The following is a 21,459-nucleotide window of genomic DNA, read 5'->3' as shown; positions in this document are numbered from 1 at the left end:
GCCCTCTTGACCAGAGACAAAAGAGGGCAGGGCTCCTGCAGCTGTAACTATTGTGATGAAGAGGGAATTTCACCAGGGGCTGCATGCCTACAAATGACACCTGCTGAAATTCCCTTTTCTATGCAAATATTAAAGCTGCAAGAGCCCTGTCCTCCTTTCCATATGGTCACCCTATTTTGAGCCTCGTGTGGCGCAGAGTGGTAAGCGGCAGTTACTGCAGCCGAAACTCTCCCCATGGCCTGAGTTCGATCCCAGCGGAAGCTGGTTCTCAGGCAGCCGGCTCAGGTCGACTCATCCTTCCATCCTTCCGAGGTCGGTAAAATGAATACCCAGCTAGCTGGGGGAAAGGTAACTGCGACTGGGGAAGGCAATGGCAAACCACCCCGCTACAAAGTCTGCCAAGGAAACGTCAGCGAAAGCAGGCGTCCCTCTAGGAGTCAGCAATGACGCAAGTGCTTGCACGAGAGGTTCCTTTCCTTCCTTCCACCCTATTTTAATGATTGGTTTTGTTGTATTTTATAATGGTTTCTTTTTACAAACTGCTTTGAGATTTCTAAAAAAGAAAGGAAAGTGGGTTAGGAACTTTCATAATTAAATAAATAAATAAATAATAAAACAATATTTTAAAACCCTACGTTAAAAAGCATTTCTTGAGTTATTCTAAAATAGAAAATAGTCCTCCCCTTCCACCCCACACTGCCGCTCGCTCATTTCCTTACTGACTGACATTTTGTTTGTCCCCCCAACCAGCACTCTTTTTGTTCTCTCTCCCCTTCTCATTCTCCTCAAGGCAGTCTTTTTTTATTATTTCTTTTCCTTTCTTTAAAATGTTCTGAACAGGTTGGCCGTACTATGGAGAAAGCTGGAGTCATGCTGGGCATCTTCATTTCTCTAGACAACCTCTAGATGGCCACGTGGGCCCATGGGCACACTGCAGAAATCAAGATTCTGGGTGCGACTGCCGGTTCCTCTGCAGTGCGCCAGACCTCTTCTGAAAGTTTTAAAGAAAGAAAAACGAGAGAGAGAGAGGGTGGTGGTTTGTGAGGGGGATCAAGAAAGATAATGTGCATCTGCTTACTAGGAGGAACGGGGGAAAGAAAGAACAGAAAGAGAAAAGGGAGAGCAATAGCGTGGGAGAAGAAATAGAGCCTACAGAAACAGAATTAGCATGGTCTGATGGCACATGAGGCCACCACCTTGCTGAAGCTAAACAGGTCTAGGTTGGTCAGTGCTTGGAAGGGAGACCACCTGGTAACTGAATGTAGCCACGACGGAACAAACGTGGAGAGAGAGAGAGTACACGTGGGGAGATGAGGGAATCATAGCATCATGGAATACTAGAGTTGAAAGGGGCCTATAAGGCCATCGAGTCCAACTCTCTGCTCAGTGCAGGAATCCACCTTAAAGCATACCTGACAGATGGCAGTCCAGCTGCCTCTTGAATGTCTCTAGGGTGGGAGAGCCCACAACCTCCCTAGGGAATTGGTTCCATTGTTGTACTGCTCTGACAGTCAGGAAGTTTTTCCTGATGTCCAGCCAGAATCTGGCTTCCTGTAACTTGAGCCCATTATTCCGTGTCCTGCACTCTGGGAGGATCGAGAAGAGATCCTGGCCCTCCTCTGTGTGACAACCTTTCAAGTATTTGAAGAGTGCTATCATGTCTCCCCTCAGTCTTCTCTTCTCAAGGCTAATCATGCCCAGTTCTTTTAGTCTCTCTTCATAGGGCTTTGTTTCCAGACCCCTGATCATCCTCGTTGCCCTCCTCTGAACATGCTCCAGCTTGTCCGCATCTTTCTTGAAGTGTGGTGCCCAGAACCCTTTTTTCTGTACAAAGGACTTGGAAGACGATTTCCCCAATGTAATTGCAACTTCTGTTTTAAGTTGTTTTCATTTTTTTCTTTTTGTCTCAGGTGTTTTAACTATGTTAAGATATTTTAAACATGCGTATATTTTAATATTTCTCTGCCTTCAGCATAATGATTTAATGATTGGGTTTTTGCTGTTTTAATGATGTCTGCTACTGTGTCTCATTGGGACTGTGACCGTATAATAAATGATGAAAATTTTTTGTGGTGACCTCAGAACAGCTTTGTTTCCAGACCCCTGATCATCCTTGTTGCCTACAAATGAGCATGCTCTAGCTTGTCTGCATCCTTCTTGAAGTGCCCAGAACTGGACATAATACTCAAGATGAAGGCTAACCAGTACCGAATAGAGGGGAACCAGTAGCTTGTGCAATTTCGAAGCTATACTGCTATTAATGCATCCCAAAATAACATTTGCTGTTTTTGCTGCCATATCACACTGTTGGCTCATATTCAGCTTGTGATCTACAACAATTCCAAATCCTTCTCGCTTGTAGTATTGCTGAGCTAAGTATCCCCCATCTTGTAACTGTTCATTTGGTTTCTTTTTCCTAGGTGTAAAACTTGGCATTTATCCCTATTAAATGTCATTCTGTTGTTTTCAGCCCAGCGCTCCAGCCTGTCAAGATCACTTTGGAGTTTGCTTCTGTCTTCCAGGGAATTAGCTATCCCACCCAGTTTTGTATGGTCTGCAAATTTGATAAGCATTCCCTGCACCTCCTCATCCAAGTCATTCATAAAAAAATGTTGAAGAGCACTGGGCCCAGGTGTCACTGTGTTTGGAGAGAATAAAACTGGGTGGGCCATCCAGGAATGTGTGTGTGTATGTGGTGAGGAGCAGAGGGCATCTTGTCCAGGGCCCCCTTTACCCTGACACTGGTCGGGGAAGGTTGGACTTCAACATCACACTGCCCTCCTGTTACTATTATTATTATTATTATTATTATTATTATTATTATTATTATTATTATTATTTATTTATTTATTTATTTATATAGCACCATCAATGTACATGGTGCTGTACAGATAACACAGTAAATAGCAAGACCCTGCCGCATAGGCTTACAATCTAATAAGTTGTAGTAAACAATAAAGAGGGAAGGAGAATGCAAACAGGCACAGGGAAGTGTAAACAGGCACCGGGTAGGGTGAAGCTAACAGTATAGAGTCAGAACAAACTCAATATTTGAAGGCTATAGGGAAAAGAAAAGTTTTTAGCTGAGTTTTAAAAGCAGTGATTGAGTTTGTAGTTCTCAAGTGTTCTGGAAGAGCGTTCCTCTTACGGTATTCCTCTGTCTTTACATGGTCACAGTTGTAGCTGATTCCCCCCCCCCCCCCCAAATACATTTCCTCTTATTTGTTCCAGATGAATAATGGGGAAATAGACCATCTCTCAAGTAAAACTTGTTAAGACCACAATCCTATGCACGTTTTAGACATGCTGGTTGGAGAATGCTGGAAGGTATAGGACTGTTTTTCTGCTTAAACCTGCATAGGATTCTTCATCAGAGGTCTAGTGCTGCCTGTCCTCATCTTTGGTGGGAAGGTTCATGGCCATCAAGGGACAGGCCCTGTTTGGTTAGGAGCACCTTGTCAAGGAACTCCCTTGCTTTATTTTTATTTTCTGTTGCAAAAGTTGATGGCACTTGGGAAAAAACTGTTTTCCTGGGCTTTTGTTGTTCTTGTTGTTATTTCACTGATTGGTTTTATTTCTGTTTTTAAGATCTGCTGCTGATGCTTTGCTGTATTTGTTCTTATTTTATTGTAATTATATGAGATATGATTTCAAATATTGTTATATGCCACCTTGGGAACTGAAGACCAAAGCCATGATACAAATAGCCATTCAGAAGAGCAAGTAGCTAAGCATGGCCACGCCTGCCCACCCACCCCAGGTTTCTAAGATTTCAACAGGCTTTGACCACACACTTTTAAGCATACCATTGCAACCATAAGGCCTAGGAACTTGCTTTTTAAAAACATGAAAACCGAGATTATTTTTCCAATACTGCATTCTGAGAGATTTGTTCACTCTCACAGAAATTGTATTATACACTCAGTGCTGCCTGTAATCCATGCCTCCAGTGTTGCATCCCTTCAAACTGCACTTTCCCTCAAAAAAATAATGGGATCCATCACACCTACTTTCCCCCCCCCCCACGTATGATCTGCTGTTTCCACCTTCATTTCATTAGCACATCAAGCACTGGTCCCTTTTACGTGCCTTCCTGGTATCGCCATTGTATTTGCAAAATCTCTTTTCACTTGTTCATTATTCCGCTATTGCGCCTGCTCTACCTCATCCCCTTTTCCTCCCCCCACCCCAGTTCATTGGTTCTTGTGGTTGATGGATACTTTGATGGGTGTGGGCACTTCCCCCCACTCTGGTTTTGTTGTCTAGCGATTTAGTGTTTCATCAGCTGGGTGCCATTTCTGCCTTTAGAGGTGAGATGATGCTCCCTTCTGCGTGGGGTCTTTGCGTACCCTCCCTCCCTCCCTCCCCCTTCCCGGTTGAGTAGTTCTAAGGACTGGAGGAGAACCGCCCCCACCCTCCTCTTTCATCAGCAAGACTGCCCTTCAAAGCACCACTCCCCCCCAATAAGGGATGTTCTGCGACATAGCACAAGGACAGCAATACACAGGGATGGAAGGGCAGTTTTATCCCACATGGAAAAAAATACCGCACTTTCCCCACCCCAGAAAAACATGGAAAACGGAGGGGAAGAGGCAAGATGACTGCAGGACAGGGACGACGTGTGAAGATCGTGGAGCAAAACGGTAAGCAAGGCAGGACAAAAGTGCGATAAAACACTGGTGTTTTGGAGCTCATAGTCCTAAAATTACATCAGTGATGGTCAAATGAATATTTTCCCCATGATCTATGACTTAATCCAAAATGTAATTCTGCAAGTCTGTCTTACCTGGCTCAATTTTTCCTTTTTCGATTGTGTGGCGGAATGTATTGTTTCCAGCTCTTCCTTCCCAGTGAATTTTCTTTTCAGATTGAACTGCACTTTGTACGGCTCGGAATACTGCAGAATCTTGAGTGCATCTTCATATTTCATATTATCAAAAAAGATCGTGGCACTCAGAAGCTGATCACCTGTAAAGAGGGAGCAGAAACTAATTGGATTTCATAATACCAGACTGGTCTAACAGTTTGCTGTTTGTGGTTTCAGTGCAGGCCTACAAGGTACACAGATGCCCTTTAAAAGACCTACAGCTATTTCTAAATCGTAATAGTGAAATATCCAGTGGAAAGTAGTTCATTGCAAAATTTAAAAATCAAAATTCTAGTGTTACCAAACTGTTAATCCCACAATCCGCTGGTGAAAATATTTACACATATTTCAAAAACTAAAGGCTGGTATGTATCTTTTTGTTTTCTAGATCCTCCTTTATTCTGGCTATGCATATTTTTTTACTCAGGAGTATGTAACTATCTATGGTTTGGGACGCAGATAACCCAGCAAATTGCCTAATGACCCTCTGCCAAATGCTGCTGTTTAAGTACAATCCGTTACATGTTCAGACAGAAAAAAGTTCTACAACTCCCAGCATTCCCCAGCGAGCCATGGACTTTCTCTGTCTAAATATATATAGGACTACACCCTAGAGAGATTGAATATCTTCTGGAAATGATGCTAGACATTTCTGTTTGTTTCTTGTACCTTAAACCTTTTATCCTTTCCTTTTGTGTGTACAAGAGACCCGCCCTCCTCCGCTAAATGTTTGTGGGTGTAGTAATTCTGTGTGCACATCACGGCTTCCCGGCCCACAAAAAAAAAAAACAGTGAATCAGGCCATTTGCAATGGCAACAGCAAGCATCCCAGACTCATGAACCGATGAACAGGTGTACAGAATGTAGGCGAGCCCTTATTCAGAAATCTTCCGAACTATGAATACAGGATTTAGCCTACAATGTAAAAGCACATTATTCAGCCGTTCACAAAACTAGGTTGTAGATGGCTAATTACCCCCAGGTGCCTGGTGAGGGTGGGGGATTGTGTGTGATCATTCTGGTGTACAGAATGCCTGTTTCTGGTCATATGAAATTACCCTTAGATTGTGTGAGCATTACTGAGCAGGAATTTTTGTGAAAATTTGCTTTTACATAGTCTAAGCACTTGAGCTACAGCAGGCTAAGGCCCTTTCTACACCCCTATGGGTGTAGAGGGAGGGAGAAGGGGCGATCCCAGGCTTAAATGCTTCCGGAATCGTCACCCTCAGTCCACATGGGCCGTGCGACTTCCCAGCCGTTGTGCCCCTTGCGGTGGCCATTTTTTTAAAAGAGGAAAAGAATGGAGCACACTTGCGCTTCAGCAAAAATTAAGGTAAAGAAACCAAAACCCGACTCCAGCCCACACCTGATGGCCCTGAATTCCCCCCATCCTGGCTCCTTCTCTCTGATGACCCCCGCTACTCGTGGGGAGAGGGAAGAAGCCAGGATGGGAGCCCACACCACCTGCAGTCCTTGGGATTGTCCCAGGATCGCAGGCAAAACTGGGATAGCTGAGGTCTCATTTATTCCAGGGAAATGGAGGGATCATCCCTCCCTGCTCCCGGGGTCCCTGTGTGTCATTTGGATGCACAGGGATGATCCAGGAATGATTCCTGGAAAAACGGACGGTGTAGAAAGGGCCTATATATACATACATCAACACCATTAAAGGTATCCTTTTTGAACAAAATCTCCTAATAGATTGAATGAGGGTGAAATCCTATGCATGTTTAGACAGAAAAAGTCTTAAAATTCCCAGCATGCCCCAGTCAGTCATACTGGCTGGGGCATGCCGGGAACTGAAGGACTTTTTTCTATGTAAACATGCATAGGTTCACATCTTACGTAGATTAGTCCCATATCTACCGGTATTTTATTCAGACATTCATTTATAAAATATATAGCTGCGTTTGCTCTTCTCTGCAGAAATTCCAAAGTTCAATAGGAATGTTATGGCTGAAAGAAAGTGTGAATGAAGTTGTTCAGTATTTTTTTAAAATTTATATTTTTTATTTTCAATACTTAAACATACATCAATACAATAAAAGAAAACAACATAATACATAAATGTTGAATAACCTTAATAGCATATTTTCTAGTTTAATCTGTTAACATAATCATACTTAACATAAAAGTGCACACCCCACCCCGGGATCTATTCCTGTTTCCAAAATCTCATTGTTTCTTCTGGAGGTGGTTTCTCACTCCCCTTAGATAAAACAAATTCTAGGAACTGTTTCCATATTCCCTCAAAATCATTCGTTTTCGTTATTCCTCGTCTCACTTTTATATTACATGTTAATTTATCATTGATAGCAATATCCCATATCTCTTTATACCAATCTTCTATATCAGCCTTCCTCAACCTGGGGCGCTCCAGATGTGTTGGACTGCATCTCCCAGAATGCCCCAGCCAGAGGCTGTTCTATATGGTAATCTCCTTGAACCTTCCAGTTCCTAGATATCATTAACCTTGCTGCTGTGTTCAGTATTTTTTAATGTGCATTGGATTTATTATTACTTTCCTATTTAGCTGTATTAAAATCAAAGCTATAATATATCATGGAGCCAAACTGTACCTTCTCTCAGACTGAATAACTTTGATGCTGGAGACTCCTTCAGCACTTGCTTCACAAATATTCCTTCAGCTCCTCCGCCAGCAACACTAAATCCACTTGCTCCAGATTCCACTTCTGTTTTCAAGGTCACCTCCATGGACTCCTAAGTGCCCCCAAAGGTGTATTATTAAACCTTACTTCCAATCCTATATTAGACTTAGAATAATTTATGTTATAACATCAGCAGCTGTCATAACATAATAAACATCATCTCAAGGAGATTTGTATCACAAGTCTATTTCTGAACGTCATGTAGATGACGACGACAACAACAACAATGATGATGAGCAGGGGGTTGGACTTGATGGCCTTCTGGGCCCCTTCCAACTCTGCTATTCTATGATTCTATGAATTTCATTTCTATACAGTCCTATAGCTGAAGTTCCCCGGGCCCTTTACAACAATTCATAAAAATACAAAATAGAACATACTAAAAATAGTCTAAATTTTTTAACATAGAAACATTAAAATGATATAAACAGCTAAAAGCAATTCAAATAAACATTTCCCCCTAGTAGACCTGATCTAAAACAGCAGACATAGATTAGGGGTTGGCAACTTGTGGTCCTACAGACGTTTTGGCCTGTCACGCGTTGCCCACTCCTGACGTAGATTTATAAAAGCTCTAAGGAGTCCTCTGGCACCTGAAAGATGAACAAACTTAATGTGGCATGAAATGGATGGCAAAACTTTGGATTTTATATTGCTGCAGGCTTGCTGCCTAATTACTGTGAATTCGCCTGTTACAAGGTGTTTTTTTTGGGGGGGGGGTTGCCCTAAAGCAATGCATGAACAAAATCTGATCTGACAATCATGTTTGGACCATGTTCTCTGAGATTTGGAAGTAAGCTCTGCAGAAACAAATAGGTTTTTTTCAAGTAAATGTGTTTAGGATTGGGGGTACTAGCTCCTCTAATTATCTGTATATAGACTACTTTGTATTCTGGAACTGATGACGCCTATGAGTTTGGAATGCCCTTGGCTGCTACTCATGAAATGACCTAGCAGCAGTCTTTGGAAGTTGTGGCAATAAAATTTAGAGTGACCAGCAATTAATTTTCTTTATTTAATTCTCAGTGCACACCCATAAACAGCTCTGTGAGCTGTTAAGAAGCTATTCACAGACTTATCTTACATGAATAAATAAAGCATTCATAGTTGTTAGGGGCTGTTCCATCTGGATCCTAACAGATCAACAGTGACCTCTGCATAGGATAATTCTCTTAATCCAAAATCAAAACAGAATACTAATGGCTTCTCAAGGCTATTCTGTCATCCAGAGGCCATAACATGACTATTACAATGCTTTGAATGCTGTCAGATTTGCCTGGTTTTGAAAAGTGATTGTATACTTAGGAACTCAGTGATATAATAATTCAATAGATTTCTGAACAGCTCCAACCACCTGCATATCCTGTTCCTTTTCACAGGTGTGGCTGCCCTATCACAAATAAATCAGACATCTAGGTAACGTGGGCAAAGAGTCTGATTAATTTTGAAAAATCTGCATGTCAACCTTCCCACACAATTTCGTTTCCAGCCAGGAATTTATTTATTTATTTATTTATTTAATTACATTTATATACCGCCCCACAGCCGAAGCTCTCTGGGCGGTTTACAACATTTAAAAATAGTAAACATTAAAAGTATACAATTTAAGCACACACACACACACACACACACACACACACACACAAAAACAGTATAAAAACAACAGTATCCATTTAAAAACAACAATTGTGGGGTCCATTAAAAACAAACTTAACGTTGTTAAATGCTGTTAAAATACTGTTAAAAATGCCTGGGAGAAGAGAAAAGTCTTGACCTGGCGCCGAAAAGATAACAATGTTGGCGCCAGGCGAGCCTCATCGGGGAGATCATTCCACAGTCGGGATCTATTACCTTGAATAGATCACTATCAAACTGCATTGATATTACTGGAACTACTGGGCTTGTTCACATATACTCAAAGATAATATAAAACTATGGAAAGCCCAAACAACAGAGTTTTCTGATTCAAAATGACTGATTCTAGTTTAAATCATTCAATGGAGGTCATTTCAGTAAAGCATTTTACACAACACAAAAAACTGCTACTGTAGAGGATTGCATCTCAGTTTAGCAAGGAGAATCCATGCACAGATTCCCTTCTGGGTTTCCTTGACCTTCACAGCTACTGTATCGGTGGTGTACTTTGTCAGGTCATGACTACAAAACGCAGCACTGAATGCCTAGTCAGGCCTGCCAGTTTTGATAGCTCCAATCACCTGTTTTGGGTAGAGGACTGATTTCAAGTGTATCTTGTCTCCTCCCTTTCTGCAACAGGTGATTACTGTTGTCAGTATTGACAGTGGCAACCATGGATTATGGATATGTACATGACTGTGTGTATGTCATAATCCTGCAAAAAATGTAAGAAAAGTATAGAATGTGGTAGTGGGTGCAGAATTCAGCAATTTCCTGAGAATCACAGCTTTAATTATTTTATCTTGTGTGTGTGTGTGTGTGTGTGTGTGTGTACACTCATAGAAATCTGTCTATCTAAAACATGCTTCTAGCACTTAAGGCTACAAACATATGTTTAATAGTATGTATGCAATCTCTGCTGAAATCTCAGCAGCTAGAAAGGCTGCCGAATAAGACTTTCAGGAGGTGAAATGGGGCTTCAGTGCTCATGCCATCCTATCCACAAGCAAAGCTAGACTAAAATATAATGAATTGTGCAAACAATGCTTTCAGAATACAGCATTTCTTGGAAGGAAATTTGGATTGCATATGGAGAGAAGCATAAAATGCAACAGAGCCCTAGAATTATACACAGTGTGCAGAACAAATCGTGTGAGTGGATGGCCTGCGTGCATGCATATGTCCCATCCTCATGACCCATTCGTTGCTTGTTTGCTTACAATGTAGAGGATGAAATGTGTGGACGCTGCATGCTTGCATATACAGGTAAATACACACATGCTCAGTCACATGCTACATATTTTATTTGTGGCAAGGACAGTGCTAAGGTGTGGGATCCTCTCCCATGTTTTTCGACATATACAGTCCACACACACCCAAGGCGTGTGTGAACTAGTCTTGGGCAACTTACAAACTGAAATAAATGTGGTCAGTAGTCTTCTGCAGGTAGCAAGAAAGCTTATATATGAAAATCTGAGGTTGCATTCAGTTGCAGGGCCAGATATCAATGAGATAGACAGACCTAGGCATAATGCACTCTAAAGAACCCCAGCACAATGCTCTTCTGTGCTGAAGGGCGTGCCGGACATTTATCAGACACTTAATCTTACCTGTGAATCACTCATTTTGATAGAAGAATCCCTTCTTTGTCTGTTCTCTATATCTTGCTGAAGCTGGAAATACAAGTGTAATTTTTAGTGCTTAGCTATGACGGATTTGCGCAGATCAAAACTCCTTAGGTACCTGTCATCCTCAAGTCACTAACTCTCTCTCTCTCTCTCTCTCTCTCTCTCTCTCTCTCTCTCTCTCTCTCTCTGTATATATATATATATATATATATATATATATATGGGTGGCAGTATAATTAACCAAAGCTATGTTAAAATAATTGGATGAATCAGCCAAATTTTGAAGCGGACAATTAATTTGAAGCTGCGATAATCCGTCATTCACCCATAATATTAATTAACACTGTGAATAAAGAAGTAGCAAACCATTGAGTTAAATCCCCCCTTTCAGATTTCAAAGGCAAATCTATTATATATGCACGTGGGGACTAGTTACGAAATGTTGCAGCATATCTACAACCATTGAGAGGAGTGTTCCTGTTTAGGGCTCCAGCTAGTTGAGGACAGCAGTGTTACATTGCTTGTTCAGGGCTCATGGGTGGTTGGTTGGGTGTGGATGTTTCAGCTTGAAGAAAGGGGAAAAAGCCACTGGTTTTCTTTCCCATGCTCCTTAAACTTGTCCCCCAACCCCTGCTGTGATATATAGTGCAAGATCCAGATACTGTCAGCGATGTAGACTCTATGCATCTTCAGACCATTCCTACGCCCTATAACATGGCATGATGGAATGACTTTCCATGATGTCATTTTGGCACCAGGCAAAGACACTTGGGTAGGGATTGGCTAACCTTTAAAGATGAGATAGCCAAGAGTTCACCCCCCTCTTTTAACAAGGAAAAAATACCTTTTACCACTGCTTTAAGCAGTATCCTGGTTGCCCTCAGCATCTTTCCCTCTGAAATTTGGTTTGCCCTGTGGCAAAGGTGGGTGACTTTCATTTCATTTATTTTATTTCTATACTGCCCCATACCTGAGGTTCACAACAATTAAACCCCATTAAAATACAGAACCATTTACATAAAAGCATATAAACAGATAGCACACACAGAGACAACATATATCTAAAAACATTTTTATACAATCAACTAAAGACAATCCAGGACCTGCTTAAAATTCATTATATGCTGCTAAACGCCTGAGAGAAGAGGGCAGTTTTAATTTGGTGCCGGAAAGATAACAATGTGGGCACCAGGTGGGCCTCATTGGGAAGATCATTGCATAATTGTGGGGCCACCACTGAGAAGTCCCTCTCCCTTGTTGCTACCCTCTGAGCCTCCTTCAGAAGAAGTCTCTGGAGGAGAGCCTTAGATGCTAAACGTGGTGTATGGCTGGTTCATGATGGGAGAGATGATCCAACAGGTATTGTGGTCCCAAGCCATGTAAGGCTTCATAGCTCAAAATCAGTGCATTGAATTGGATTCAGAAACATACAGGCCCTTCGTGTAGTCCTGAGCCTAATTTATCTGCATACAATCAATTGAGACCACTGGCAAGAGAAATGTATCCCCTCCCAGGCAGTCCACTGCATGGGAAGGAAGAAGGAGCCAGAGAGAGAGAGAGAGAGAGAGAGAGAGAAAAGAGAGTAGCAGAAAGAAAGCAATCCAGTTTTGTCAGCCATTAACTTCAGCCCCACTCACCACTGATACATGACGGATCTCCACAGATTACCCATGAGGAAATGCAGCCTTGACAGAAAAAAAGGTTGCCCACCTTTGGGAATGACACTAAATCATGACATAGCATCATTCCCACAGCATTTTGAGGGCAGGGGGAGGTGGAACAGGTGGGGAGGAAAAGAAAATGGTTGCCTTCATTTATCAATTAATCCAATGTACGTCCTACTTAGAGTAGACCCATTAAAGTGAATGGGACTTATGTTAGTTTCCCTCCCTCTTTGCCTTTAACTTCAATGGTCTAAGGAAGGCAATAGTAATTGTGTCAACAGCACCAGGGAATTGAGAAGGTGCCTTTAACTAGTTAGCAGAACGTGACACCCCTTTGCTTCAAGTCTTGCCTTTTTGTTAAAATATTCATCTTCTATGCAATACTCATAAACCGGAGAGGATCCTTGTGGTCTTGGTCGTATGTTTTCAGTTGTCACTTCATCGACCTGCAGGAATGGAACAACAACGAAATTATCACGAGCCGCTAGGTGCTCTCTATTACGTCTGGAGCCATGAGTATAGCCTGTTGGAACAGTTTTAAACCCTAAGTGTTACAGAGCAAGCAGAGGGGGATGCTTTGAAATTCTTACGTCACTTTCCTTCAATGAAAATTGTTTCCTGTGTAATTGTAAAGTAACCATGTTTAGAGGCAATGTACCATTTTGTGAGGATAAACAATGGAGGGAGACCTTTTGCCTTCATGCCAAACTTGTGAGCTTTTAAGAGTCGTTTGCTTGGTCACTCCCCAAAAGAGTGGACAACGCAGACCTTTTGACCTGATCCATCACGGCTCTTGTGTCTTGAGAGCCAGAGTGATAATTTTAAATTAGCAAATCAAGAGAGAACCCATTATATTCTCTCCCTCTTTCTGTTTACGTATATGTTTGTGTGTGCACACAGCGTTCCTATGTGAGTTGATTTTACAACTGACCTTAAGGGAAGAGACCAAGGGAAGGCCTACCGCCGAATCCAGCGGTGAGGAGGGGCCAGGCTGCGCTAGAAGTAGCGTGGTCTGTCGGCCCTGTCTACACCTGAGACGTGACGGGGCCGAGGGAAGCCCCGTCGCGTCCTCCATTTCCCCCCTGCCTTAAAGCGGCCGCGTGCGCAGGAGCGCACCAACGGCCAGGTAAGTATATATATATATTTAAAAAAGCCCCCCACCTCCCCTGGCCTTCGATCCCCCCCTCTTCCCCCCCATGTCCCCACCTGCTATTTGCCGCTGATGAGGACGATGTCCCCAGCCGGCGTTTCCTGCTGTCTGTCCCCCGGCCTGTGATGCCTGCAGGCCGGGGGACATGATGACAGCAGGAAACGCCGGCTGGGGACATCGTCCTCGGCGGCGGCGGCACACAGCAGCTGGGGACATCAGCAGCAAATAGCAGGTGGGGATATGGGGGGGAAGGGGGGATCAAAGGCCAGGGGAGGTGGGGGGAATCGGGGGACGGGGGGGGCAAGAGTGCTGTAGCCCATCCGCCGCTTTTCCCGGCTACTCGCACGTGCGGTAGCCAGGAAAAGCGGCAGAACGGTCCACACGCCCGCGGTTCCGGCCTCAGCCTGACCTAAGGCTGGGACCGTGGGAAAAACCGGCCCAAAAGTGGATCCAGTTATCCCGGGTCAAGGGAGGGTTTAGCCCGGCCTGACCCCGGGATCCCCTGTGCGTCATCTGCACCGGGCTAAACCCTCGTCTAGCAACGGCCATAGTTTGAGTTCATGGGTTGAAGCAAGTTAATGGGTCGAATGTGCTACAACTGAGTGTCGGTCACGTTCTATGTAGGAGGCATGAAATAACAATGACAACGAATTTAATATGAACCTTTAATGCTTGAAGCTGCAGACCCTGTGTCACCAACGGAAGTGATAAATCATTTATTTTAGGGGTCTGTTCTGGGTTATGTTCAATGGAAACTTTCAAATAATGATGCAGATTCTGTTGCGATTCGGTGTGGGGGTGGTTCCGTTTAGTTTGCGATTTAAGTTCAGGTACAGTTTGACTGCCTGTTCTTAGCTCCTGATGTAAAGGAAATGCAGTCCAGTAACCTTTGAATTAAGCATAGTGGAGGCTTTAAAAACATCAACTGATACTCACAGAATCATCTTCTGCGTCGGCCTCACCATCAGCTTCTGTGTCCTCTGGTCTCAGTTGTCTGCCAGAAGCTGTAATTATCAAACAAGCCATCAAACAATTGTTCCTCCCATTATAGCAGTGAAAGAAAGAGAAAAGATTACAACTCTCACAATAGGTGTGAAATTGAAATGCACCCGAACCTAAGGATCGTGGCCCTGATCCACCTGTAGTTATGGGCAATTAATCATGCGTAAGAAATGGTGGCTCTTCATTGGGATGCATATTTGTGGACCTGTATATGCACACCAGCAAAGTGCACCAAAGTATTTTCCATATTCAAGAATTTTTATCAAATTGATGTTTGCAATTAAACGACAGCAACAAAATACTCAAACTCTTACACTTCATGCTCAAACTCGTGTGCGAGTGCGCGTTCACAAAAGATACATTTTGAGATGGCGTCCAAAAATTCGTAACACCTCGCAACATCCACCAGACCCTATGGACGAAATATTTTCCTGCTGTTTCCCAATTACTTTACTATCATCAAGGCTGTGAATCATTACAATCGAGGCTATACCAGTATAACCAATATTCTGCATCTAAAAAAAAAAAGTGAATTCTGCAACCTGTATAAATCATGCATACTTGCACATTTTTGCTTATTTTGCAAAATTTATTTTCGTTCCACTAATCGTTGGGAAAGCAAAACATTATGGAGATCTCTGAAGCTACACTCGTACCCACTCGTACCTCTGATATTTTTTAGCAACAATTTTGTCTTATAAAATTTGCTCACACACCCTCAAGTCTTCCTTCATCACACAATACACACGCTCATCATCATAAAGGTTAGCGGTTTAATATATCGGCCAAGGTTATGCACTTTGAATTGCCATTGATTTCAATAGGAGAAATGTAAACACGTGCTACTGAAATCGTGTGACTTAAAACAGCTTGATTTGGCTCATTTGTGCCCACCTATTTATTTTTCCCAATGAAAGCTGAGAAATTTGAATTCTTCAGTGATTAACAGATTCTATGCTTGCACAGAATCAAATATTACACGCAGCTCAGAAATAAGCCGAAGATCTCTCAGTCTATAGTCTGTGGCCTTAGCTAGACCTGCCTCTTGGGCCACAGCTAGACCTAAGGTTTATCCTGGGATCATCCAGGGTTCGCCCCTGCCTGAGCACTGGATCCCCTGTGTGTCACCTAGGTGAACAGGTTTGACCCCTGGACGATCCAGGGATAAATCTTAGGTCTAGCTATGGCCATACTCTGTGACGGAGGAGGGAAGATCTCGCGTTGTGATTAACGCGAGATCCCTCCTCCGTTTACACGTGAGGCGCAACAACCTCAGGAAAAGAGGCATCGCGCCCGCCATTCTTTTAAAAGAGGAAGGAGCACACAAATGCTCGTGAGCAAAAGGTAAGTTTTTTTTAAATTTTAATTACTTTTCCCGCTCCCCCCACCCTACCCCCGATGGGCGCAGTGCTCCAGAGGAGCGCTGCGCCCCGTGCGCGGCTCCTGGTTCCGCGGCAACAGGCCACACATTCCACGGTCTCGGGCTCAGCCGGGGACCGCAGAAAAAGCAGGCCCAAAGGGGAGGGCTGTATCCCGGGGCAAGGGAGGGATGATCCCTCCCTGCTCCTGGGATCCCCTGTGTTTCATGTGGATGCACAGGGACGACCCCAGGGTTCGCCCCATGATAAAGCTCAGTCTAGCTAAGGCCTCTGCTCCTTGGGCAGGGCCCACTTAAAGTACTTTAGACAAACTCAAGACTAGGGTGACCATATGACCGGATTTGCCCGGGTTTTTGATGGCAAATCCGGGAGGGGGAGGGGAAATCCGAATTTTTTCCCAAAGAGCAGCTCTAATGAGAATTAACAAAAATGCTTATAACTTCGTCATTTTTTTAAGATAAAGAGATGAAACTTTGTACCATGATAGGATTTAGGTAGAGCTTTAGCCACACCAAATTTGAAACAGATCCGTTCATCCATTGATTTTTTAGGAATTTTTTTAAAAATTGAGGTTTTAAAATTATTATTGTCCTCCTTTTTAGTTTCCAAAATATGGTAACCCTACTCAAAACAGACCATCCATCACTCCTGATAGGGAGTGGGCACCTTGCTAGAATATGGGCCTCAGCAAATGCCTGACAATGCTGACCACTGTGCTCCCATGAGAGAGAGAAAGGCAGCTACATTTCACCTAGAAAAAAAAAGTATCTCTGCATGAGACTGTGTTTCATAGTCTTATGATGTTAAAATGTTCTTCTGATCTGTATAACTCCTACGGTCTCCTTTCAAATTTATTCTCTTGTTTTGAAAGCAGTCCAGTGTCCACTGGAAATAGTTACAGTGATGAATTCCATCATGTTTGTGAAAAGTGGGTTGAGACAAAGCATCAATTGTCAAAGATTTGTGAAAGAGTAAAAACTTTGGAAAAGTTAGCAGCATGAAAAGTGACCAGAGCCAGAGGTGGGTTTTTTTGGTCCATTTCTTTACTAAGGAAAAGAAATAAGATTTGCTCAAGCTGGGATTTATTCCTGATTTTCGGAAGCTTGATATTAGTGCTTTACAAAGTGAGTCTGCTAAATGCCAGATCTAGCATTTGCAGGGCCACAAAATAGCACAGCTGATGGCGAGGGAAATCAAACACAGAGAATTTCTCTTCGAGTCACTTAAAACACACACGCAAAGAAAATCGGCAGGAAGAAAACAAGACTATACCAATATAGTGGGTTGTGTTTATTGGGAAGTTTAAATGTCCACTCAATACTTTCCTAGCAGGTTTACAATACAACAATCTTCTCCAACCTGGTGCCCTCCAGATGTGTTGGACTACAATTGCCACCAACCTGGCTGGGGAATATGGTAGCCCAAAGCATCTGGCAGGCACTAGATGGGGGAAGGCTGGCGTGTAAGAATCTAGAGCAGTTCTGACCCCAGTTTTTCTCCCTATACAAGCTAGATCAAATCAGACAGCCTTGATAGATTCTGATGGACCTCATTCTGAGTGCTTGTTGACGTTAAAGTTATGTCAATACTCTGCACTTTCTTGGGTTCCTGAAGAATCTTACATGTATCTTTCCCCATGAAATTGAATGGTTCCTATATTGTTTGCTATGGGAGAAAGCAAAGGGGTTGAATCAGTGTTGCATCCTGAGTATGTAAAGCTTTCCTTTCCTCTGTTAACTTTTAAACATAAGTGGGCAACCTTTTTTCTGTCAAGGGCCATATCCCCCTACCGAATAGGGTGACCATATGAAAAGGAGGACAGGACTCCTGTATCTTTAACAGTTGTGTTGAAAAGGGAATTTCAGCAGGTGTCATTTGTATGCATGTCGCTCCTGGTGAAATTCCCTCTTCATCACAACAGTTAAAGCTGCAGGAGCTATACTAGAGTGACCAGATTTAAAAGAGGGCAGGTCACCTGCAGCTTTAACTGTTGTGATGAAGAGGAAATTTCCCCAGGTGCAACATGCATACAAATGACACCTGCAGAAATTCCCTTTTCAATACAATTGTTAAAGATACAGGAGCCCTGTCCTCCTTTCCATATGGTCACCCTAGTACTACCGAAGCCAATGGTAGATAAGGCTAGAGTCAAAGATGGCTGGGGCTCTGTCTTCACCGGGGGTGGGTGGGTTCCTGCAGCGTGGCTGCATTGTGAGCTCCTTTGCAACTGTTGAGGCCAGTTTGCTCCCAACCAACGCTTTTCTCTTTCTCCTCTTGCCACCTCCTTTCCTCTGTCTTTCGTCCACCTACTAAGCACTACGAACGGAGGGCTGATTCTCCTATTCTTGGTGGGCCACTAGCTCAATTTTACTTAAAGTGTGATCCTGGGAGTCCCAAACAGTAGGGCCCTGGTCCAGTTCTAGTTGTGCACCATGGCCAGCAGCCCTGGAGGGGGATGCATATTCCTATCTTAGTTCAAAAGATGCACACATTCACCCTATGTTACAGAACACCTAAAGAGGCACATCCAACTACACAACTGCATCCACAGAAGTTGTGCACAACTTCCATAATCAGCTAATGTTCCTTGCTGGATCAGGAAGTTTTCTCAGTGCTGATAAACCCTAATCTAGCATTTAAAAATTAGCATTTTCTAATCAAAAGCATACACCTGCAGTATTTAAGTGTTATCTTTCATTTAAATCCACCACTTTGTAGGACTGGTAGTAATGAAGATGTATGAAAGCACATAATTGCTTTAATTTCCCTAAGTGCATCATTTGACTTGAACAATCATTGGCCATCCATCTGCTAAATGTGCTGTCTCTAAGGTATGAACAACACAAAAATAGTTATCTCACTTGATGTCATCAGGATCAGTTTATTTCAGTATCTCTTCCACTTTCCCTGCAGAGCTCCTGATCTTCAGATCCAATTACAAATGGAAACTGCTACCTAATGCTACATTAAAATCGTATAAAACACAACATTTTCATGACCTCCCGTTACCAAAACAAACCCCTACAGACTTGCTTTCTGAAATTACAGACTTCAAGGGGTATTGTTTAGACCATTTGATCCAGCCTGGGCTAAATTATCATGGCTAAAATCCCAATATGAGCTGAAGCAGTTTATAATTAGAAAACCATAGTATTTAAATGCAAAAAATTGAAAATGATTATGGACAGAAGAGGAAAGGCAGTGTGATTCTGTATCTGCTTTTATTTTCTTCCCCTCCCCAGTGAGAGATAATTGCAAAAAATTTAAATGCTGTAAATTAAGGCAGGAGGACAATGGGCTCATCTACACCAAACAGGATATTCCATTATGAAAGTGGTATATAAAAGGCAGGAGCCACACTACTGCTTTATAGCGGTATTGAAGTGCACTAACAACTGTTGGGGCCCATTGACACATACCATATACCACTTTCATAGTGTTATATCCTGCTTGGTGTAGATGTGTCATGGGCCCCAACAATTGTCAGTGCACTTCATTACTACTATAAAGTAGTAGTGTAGATCCTGCAGTTCACTTCAATACTGCTTTAAAGTAGTAGTGTATACAGTTTCATACCACTTTCATAACGGAATATCTTGCTAATCTTCCCAAAGCTCAAGAACATTTAAACATAGCAAATTGCAATTATCAGGATAAAACATCTAAGGATTCAATCCCAATACACGCTCACCTGAGAATATGGTCTCTTGCACTTAAGGTAATGTACTACTGAACAGGCATGTATAGAATCCACTGTTCGTAATTTCATAGGAACCTAGCAGAGTTTTGATAAGACAAATGAACTCTTACAGGGGGATTTCCACACATCCCTTGGTTGTCCCGTTTTCACCAAAGCGAAAATCAATGAGAAGGCTTATCCTGCTAGAAGCTTGAATATCCATGGTGACTCAACTAAGGGCACAAACCTATGAGGTTTAGACTGAAAAACGTCCTACAACTCCCTGGCTAAGGAATGCGGAGAGTTGTATGTAGGGTGACCTTATGAAAAGGAGGACAGGGCTCAGGTATCTTTAACAGTTGTACTGTAAAGGGAATTTCAGCAGGTGTCATTTGTATGCATGCAGCCCCTGGTGAAATTCCCTCCTCTTCACAACTGTTAAAGCTGCCGGAGCCCTGTCCTCCTTTTCATATGGTCACCCTATTTGTAGGACTTTTCTCTGTCTAAACCTGCATAGGATTATGCCTGAAATGTGTATTAATAAAAATTCAGTTCCCAACTTTCCCTTCTGCCTGCCACCCATCCTGTATCACTTCCATTATTAACTGGAAAACATAAAACAATTGCTTTTTGTCTTTGTTCCGTGAGGAACCGACATAATTTGTGTAGATGAAAGAACTTTTTTAAAAAAACTTAAGGGAGTGTTTTGACTGATTCACAGGTGCCCAAAGGGTGCTCATTATTGAACCATCATTTTTATGCAGCTACGTTGCATCTTGAGGAGCAGGGACCGGACTGTGCTGCCTCATGTGTAGATATTTAATACTTCTTAAGTTATATGTCCTATCCTCCAGTATTTAACATCTATGCTACAGTATTGTACAATAACCCTGCTTAGAAAATTTTATGTTTGTTTTTTCTTCATAATACCTTATGAAACAAATACATAATTATGTGTTTATATCTTCTGTTTTTTCCTAAATGAACCTTACTTTTCTTTGACAGTTCCTATATTTGCTTTTATTTTATTTATTGACTTGATTTATACCCTGCCTTTTCACCAAAAAAATGGCACTCGACTTGGCTAACAAGAATAAGACCAAAATTTTAATTCAAACAATCATAAAAATGAATGAGTTATAAAAGCACAATTAAAAACAATAAAAGAAATAAAGCAGCTTGAGTAAATTCAGAAGCTCTGACATTTCTGCAAAAGTCTCCTTCTGCTTAACGTGTTGATTTCAACAGCGTATAGCCAGTGACTGCATAAAGCTCTCACCATGAGGTCTAGACTCCTCCTGTGACCAGGTATCTTTCCATCTCATTACGTTTCCCCGTACAAAGACATTAGATGTCTTATATAAGTAAGTTTACTGCAATGCACTTTTCAGTTGGTCTCTGACTTGAGCCCGTTATTCCGTGTCCTGCACTCTGGGAGGATCGAGAAGAGATCCTGGCACTCCTCTGTGTGACAACCTTTTAAGTATTTGAAGAGTGCTATCATGTCTCCTCTTACATTTCATCTTACATATGATGAAATTCCCTCCATGTTTGCTCAGTAACTCCCTCATCCGTCATCACCCTACCTTGTATTCATTTCCCTCAGGATTAGTCTGAAGCTTTCCTGCTTAGCTCCTCACTGAACATGTCTGCATTCCCTTTCTCTACTCTCATTCAAACGACTTTGGTCTCTCTCTCTCTCTTTCTCTCTCTCCCCCACCCCCAATTCTCATTCATTCCTCCCCATCCTAAAGTGGTGCTTTTTTCCTAGACTAGGCCTACCACC

General features: G+C 42.5%; 1 protein-coding gene across 1 annotated transcript in view; it reads right to left on the bottom strand.

The window, feature by feature from the left end:
- The window catches only part of LOC134393469 (neuroblast differentiation-associated protein AHNAK-like), an 88,265-nt gene that overhangs the window by 23,706 nt on the left and 43,100 nt on the right, over positions 1 to 21,459 (bottom strand). The window contains exons 2-6 of the mRNA XM_063118495.1: positions 14,550 to 14,617; positions 12,814 to 12,909; positions 10,782 to 10,844; positions 7,447 to 7,588; positions 4,787 to 4,968 (exon numbers count right to left, since the gene is read on the bottom strand). Coding sequence (XP_062974565.1) covers positions 4,787 to 4,968; positions 7,447 to 7,588; positions 10,782 to 10,796 — 339 coding nt within the window. The 5' untranslated portion in view covers positions 10,797 to 10,844; positions 12,814 to 12,909; positions 14,550 to 14,617. The remainder of the gene's footprint in view (positions 1 to 4,786; positions 4,969 to 7,446; positions 7,589 to 10,781; positions 10,845 to 12,813; positions 12,910 to 14,549; positions 14,618 to 21,459) is intronic.

Source organism: Elgaria multicarinata, chromosome 2 (genome assembly GCF_023053635.1).
Source record: "Elgaria multicarinata webbii isolate HBS135686 ecotype San Diego chromosome 2, rElgMul1.1.pri, whole genome shotgun sequence".
Classification (NCBI taxonomy): domain Eukaryota; kingdom Metazoa; phylum Chordata; class Lepidosauria; order Squamata; family Anguidae; genus Elgaria; species Elgaria multicarinata.
This window is presented reverse-complemented; position numbering and strand designations above follow the sequence as displayed.